This window comes from Lathamus discolor, chromosome Z (genome assembly GCF_037157495.1).
Source record: "Lathamus discolor isolate bLatDis1 chromosome Z, bLatDis1.hap1, whole genome shotgun sequence".
NCBI lineage: Eukaryota > Metazoa > Chordata > Aves > Psittaciformes > Psittacidae > Lathamus > Lathamus discolor.
The window spans coordinates 21423187-21429186 of NC_088909.1; the positions used below are offsets into that span (position 1 = coordinate 21423187).

The following is a 6000-nucleotide window of genomic DNA, read 5'->3' on the forward strand; positions in this document are numbered from 1 at the left end:
GGCTGTTCAGCCTGGAGAAGAGAAGCCCGCACGGAGACCTCATAGCAGCCTTCTAGTATCTGAAGAGGGCCTATGAGGATGCTGGGGAGGGACTCTTCATCAGGGACTGCAGTGACAGGACAAGGGGTAACGGGTTAAAACTTAAATAGGGGAAGTTTAGATTGGATATAAGGAGGAAGTTCTTCACTGTGCAGGCGGTGAGGTACTGGAATGGGTTGCCCACGGACGTTGTGAATGTTCCATCCCTGGCGGTGTTCAAGGCCAGGCTGGACGGAGCCCTGGGTGACATGGTTTAGTGCCAGGTGTCCCTGCCCATGGCAGAGGGATTGGAACTAGATGATCTTAAGGTCCTTTCCAACCCTAACTGTTCTATGATTCTATGCACCGGGAGTGCTGGTGGCTGGGTGAGGAATTGTGGCCCAGCAGACCCACACCACTGCCAAGATTTTGGACCTTTCCAGCCACACACACATTGCTTCAGTCCATAGTCTGTATATTGAAATATTTCAATAGACTCTCAAACAACACAACTCAGCAAAAAGCAAACAGGGTTTCCATAGGCCATACCTGCTCCTCCAGAGAGGCACAGGCAGCTGTGCAGGCAGCCATACAGGCAGCTGGAGCATTGGTGGTTCAGTGGTAGAATTCTCACCTGCCACGCAGGAGGCCTGGGTTTGATTCCCGGCCAATGCAGCACTGCTTTTTTCCCCTTTTTCTTTGGACTTCTATTTACACCCTCAAGGCAAGCATCTCAAAATCTAAGCCTAAAGGATCTTCACCTTCATCTTCAATAAATGCACACTGCCCAACTCCATACAGGTCTGTTTTTGATACTATATTGAATCTCACACTGACCACTCCCAGATGGGTGCCAAAGGCCAGACACCCACTTTAAAATCCAGGAAGATCATTATAGGAAGATGTTAATGAACTTTCTTCCCCCAAACCAGCTTATGGCAGCTCTGTTCTCACCCTGCTCTGAGCAAAGCAGCTGCTCCTGAGACAAGGCGGGGGACAATATCACAAAATGGAATATATAAACCTTTAGAATTAGTTTTAAGTAATGTTAAGTTTGATGGCTTTGTAACAGTAGCAATGGAAAATTACTAAAGTGCATGATACATAGAAAAAAAGATAGAGTGCAGCTGGAGAACATACTGAGAATTCTTGTACAAGATAAATTGTTATAGTTGACATAGTCTTAAGAAAAACAGTCTAGAAGAACAGGATACAGGGATAAGGAGTATCTGGGAATGGCAGGTGTCCAGGATGGGCTACAGTTAAACTAACTGGTAAGTAGGAGGACAGGAGGATTATTATGTCTCCGGTGCTAGTGAACCAATTAAGCTGGTATAAGCATCTACTGCATGTGCCTCAAAGGCTGCCAGAAGTGATGAAGATTGTTGGAAGAAGTAAACAACCCTCAGAGACCACCACCACAATTCTGTACGCATGCGGGGAACTTCCTGGAAAATTATGTAATGTATGTATGCCCAGGGACTATATAAGGACAGCTTGTGTAGCGACAGACACACTTTAGGAGCTATCCCCTGTGTCTCCCGGCACTGCAATAAAGAATACCTGCTTGTCAGCTTGAAAACTTTGTTGGCAAGTTTGTTCCTGGAGTTTTCTCCAGATCACTCCCTTTCTCCCTGGGGGCATCACACAGCCCCTTCTCGCTCTCCCCACTCCAAAGCTGAGGTCTCCAACAGTTACAGCATGCCCCCGTCTCACAAACTGCTGCTTTAGTCAAATGGCTCCATCTCCAGTCCTGCTCCAGCAAGAAGAACGCACCAAGCTCCAGCAGCATGGGCCGTTGGGATGATCCTTTTGCTGCCTAGATTTAGTAGATAGAGCTTTGTTTGAACAGGAATAACATTACTAGCTTCCTTCAAGAGTTTTAAGGGCTCAGGATTTAACTAATGAGGCAAATGGTAGCAAAAAGCATCGTGCCGCATCAGAGAATCTGCAAGCAGCAGAAGCTGCTCCATGAGGAGGTACGTGAGCTGAGAGGCAGCGAGTGCCTCCTTGCTTGATGCCACAGACACGGAAGAGACGCTGCTGGTGATGGTCTGTGATGCGTTTTAGCTGATCTAAACCCATGTATTTGCAGAAAGGGTTGGATCTTGCCTTCCTTCCCCTCACACTCTTCCCAAACTGGGTTTGGGAAAAAAAGGGAAAGGAAAACACCCAGCACTGAAAAGGCTGGCTGTGTAGGGTTAGTACCTGGTGTGTATGTTTGCCCTGTCCCAAGAGCCATTTTTCTCCCTCTGCCTATGCACAGAATTCTCTGTGTTGAGGCAAGCAGTTCCCACAGCTCATCCTCCCACGTCTCCCACTGACTGCTAAGCAGAGCAGCTTCATCCCCATAGCACTGGCTGCTCCCCTCACAGGCTCACCATAGTCACAGCTCCCACCTGAAACTCACTGTCCTGCCTGGGTCAGACCTGTGCTGGGCTGTCCTGAGGGGATGCGTCAGCTCTGCCCTGTGAGCTGAGCTCCCAGGCAGCACCCAGGGCGAACACAGTCCTTCCCAGGCAAAGCTGTGGACTGCAGCAGCACAAAGCACCCAACCCATAACAGGAGCAAGAAGACACAGTACAGGGCACATATACGGGCAACACTAGACAGGCATAGCCATGCCTGGGAGAAGGCCCCAGCTCTGCCCAGATAGCAGTGATGCAGGAAGAGCTCCAGGTACACCCAGTGGCCATGACTGAAGCAGAAGCTTCCTATTTGCACCGCCAGAACCGAGCACAGGATAAGCTTGGGAGACCCCGGTGCAGAGATGGGTTGGCACCAGGAGGAGATAAGCCCACCCTGACAGCAGATAAGGCGACATACGATGGGCACCGCTGCCCAGCGCCAGCCTGCTGCGGCTCCTGCCTCTGCCCAGTGAGTCCTCGTTGTCCCCCAGCCCCGGGCAGGAGCAGGGCACGCCTGGGAGCACCGCAGCAGCGTCGGGCCCCCATGTCCAGCGGGCTCCTCCAGCTCCGCTCCTCGCTGGATACACCATCAGACCAGGGAGGGGGAATGGAGCCCTGTCACGGTCACGGTCTCACCCGAGCCATTCCAGGCGCTCCAGCCCGCTGCTGCCCCGGGGGGGGACCCCCTCCCCCACCTCCCAGGGGAGCCGGTGCCGTCCCGTGGGCAGCTCCATCGGTAGGGCGGGACTCAAGCGAGCACCACGGGACGGGGCTCCCCCCGAGCACCGCGGCACGAAACCCCCGAGCACCACAGGCCGGAACCCCATGGGCACCAGGGGCAGGAGTCGTCCCCGCAAGGCGCTTCCAGCCCCTCCGGCGGCCACAGGCCGGCCTCCACCGCTCAGCCCGGCTCCCCTCCAGGCCCCGTCCTTCCCCGCTCTCACTTCTCGATCTCGAGTGCCGCCACCTTCCTCTTCTCGTACAACTTGTCGTTGAGAGCCCGCACCACGCCAGGAGCCAGGGGCGACAAGTCCCGCTCGGTGCTCATCTTTCCCCCCGCCGGCACCCGCCCCCGCCCCCGCCGGCGCCGCTCACGTGACCGCGGACCCATGTAGTAAGACACCCCCTGGCGGACCGGAGGGCTGCCAGCAGCCGCCTCATCAGGTCCTGCTACTACATAGAATAACAGTCCCAGCCTGGTTTGTGTTGGAAGGGACCTCAAAGCTCACCCAGTTCCAACCCCTGCACGGGCAGGGACAACTTCCACTAGGGCAGGTTGCTCCAAGCCCCGTCCAACCTGGCCTTGAACACTGCCAGGGATGGGGCAGCCACAGCTCCTCTGGGCAGCCTGTGCACCCTCACAGGGAAGAACTTCTGCCTCAGAGCTCATCTCAATATCCCCCCCTGTCAGGTTAAAGCCATTCCCCCTTGTCCTGCCCCTACAGGCGCTTGTTCAAAGCCCCTCTCCAGGTTTTAGCAGCTTTAGGCAATGGAAACTGCTCTTACACACTGGCTGTCCATCCAGCAAATGATACGCGGGATATGAGCCCCGAGTGCTAACTGGCTCTCCAGGCAGCCAGCCTGTGGAAACACTCCAAAACATGTCCCGCACCATGTCCAGCCACGAATCCAGTTGGAAACTGGAGAGCTCAGGCAAAGACACCTCAGGCGTGACACCCCTGTGTGCTGAAGGCACCAAGGCAGAAGCTCTCTAACTAAAGGAAACCCCTTACAAAAGCTCTACCACAGCTGACATCATTAATAGGAGCCCACTAGTAGAGCTTCCTGCTATTTCCTTCATAACCTTCAACTGCCAGCCAACGCTGAGACAGCCCAAGCTCCCTTCCAGGGTCATAGAATCATAGAATCATAGAATAGTTAGGGTTGGAAAGGACCTCAAGATCATCTAGTTCCAACCCCCCTGCCATGGCCAGGGACACCTCACACTAAACCCCTTGTGCTGTCACTACAGTCCCTGATGAAGAGTCCCTCCCCAGCATCCCTATAGGCCCCCTTCAGGTACTGGAAGGCTGCTATTAGGTCTCCACGCAGCCTTCTCTTCTCCACACTGAAAAGCCCCAACTTTCTCAGCCTGTCTTCATACGGGAGGTGCTCCAGTCCCCTGATCATCCCCGTGGCCCTCCTCTGGACTTGTTCCAGCAGTTCCATGTCCTTTTTATGTCGAGGACACCAGAACTGCACACAATACTCCAGGTGAGGTCTCACAAGAGCAGAGTAGAGGGGCAGGATCACCTCTTTCGACCTGCTGGTCTCGCTCCTTTTGATGCAGCCCAGGATACGGTTGGCTTTCTGGGCTGCGAGCGCACACTGCCTGCTCATGTTCATTTTCTCATCGACCAGCACCCCCAAGTCCTTCTCTGCAGGGCCGCTCTGAATCTCTTCTTTGCCCAACCTGTAGCTGTGCCTGGGATTGCTCCAACCCAGGTGTAGGACCTTGCACTTGTCATGGTTGAACTTCATAAGGTTGGCATCAGCCCACCTTACAAGCGTGTCAAGGTCCCTCTGGATGGCATCCCTTCCCTCCAGCATATCAACCGGACCACACAGCTTGGTGTCACTGGCAAACTTGCTGAGGGCGCACTCAAGCCCACTGTCCATGTCAGCGACAAAGATGTTGAATAAGACCGGTCCCAACACCGCTCCCTGAGGGACACCACTCATTACAGGTCTCCAGCCGGATATCGAGCCATTGAGCACAACTCTTTGCGTGCGGCCGTCCAGCCAGTTCTTTATCCACCGAGTGGTCCATCCATCAAATTGGTATCTCTCCAATTCAGAGAGAAGGATGTCGTGTGGGACAGTGTCAAACGCTTTGCACAAGTCCAGGTAGATGACATCAACTGCTTTACCCTTGTCCATCAATTCTGTAGCCCCATCATAGAAGGCCACCACATTGGTCAGGCAGGATTTCCCCTTAGTGAAGCCATGCTGGCTGTCACCAAGCACCTTGTTGTTTTTCATGTGCCTTAGCATGCCGTCCAGGAGAATGTGCTCCAAGATTTTACCAGGCACAGAGGTGAGACTCACTGCTCTGTAATTCCCCGCGTCTTCCATTTTCCCCTTCTTGAAAATGGGGGTTATATTTCCCGTTTTCCAGTCGTTGGGAACTTCACCTGGCTGCCATTATTTTTCAAATATGATGGCCAGTAGCTTAGCAACGTCATTCGCCAGCTCCTTCAGGACCCGCGGATGGATTCCATCAGGTTCCATGGACTTGTGCACGTTCAGGTTCTTAAGACGGTCTTGAACCAGATCCTCTCCTACACTGGGCCTAAGGTCTTCATTCTCAAATTTTTACCTTTATGTGGAACCGACTGAAGTCTTAACCACGCTTTCCCAAAGAATCTTAGAGAATAACAGAATCGCAGAACGGTTTGGATTGGAAAGGACCTTAAGATCCCCTAGTTCCAACACCCTGTCACAGGCAGGGACACCTCACACAAGACCATGGTGCTCAAGCCCCGTCCAACCTGGCCTTGAACACTGCCAGGGATGGAGCATTCACCACTGCTTTGGGCAACCTGTGCCAGTGCCCCACCACCCGCACAGTGAA

General features: G+C 53.6%; 1 protein-coding gene and 1 non-coding gene across 2 annotated transcripts in view; one reads left to right on the plus strand and one right to left on the minus strand.

Annotated features, from left to right (window-relative positions):
* VAC14 (VAC14 component of PIKFYVE complex) overlaps positions 1–3526 on the minus strand; it is a 65267-nt gene extending 61741 nt beyond the window's left edge. The window contains exon 1 of the mRNA XM_065662510.1: positions 3371–3526. Coding sequence (XP_065518582.1) covers positions 3371–3474 — 104 coding nt within the window. The 5' untranslated portion in view covers positions 3475–3526. The remainder of the gene's footprint in view (positions 1–3370) is intronic.
* Positions 623–693, plus strand: TRNAG-GCC (transfer RNA glycine (anticodon GCC)). Its single transcript has one exon. It is a non-coding gene; the product is annotated as a tRNA-Gly (tRNA).
* Positions 3527–6000: the final 2474 nt, after the last annotated feature.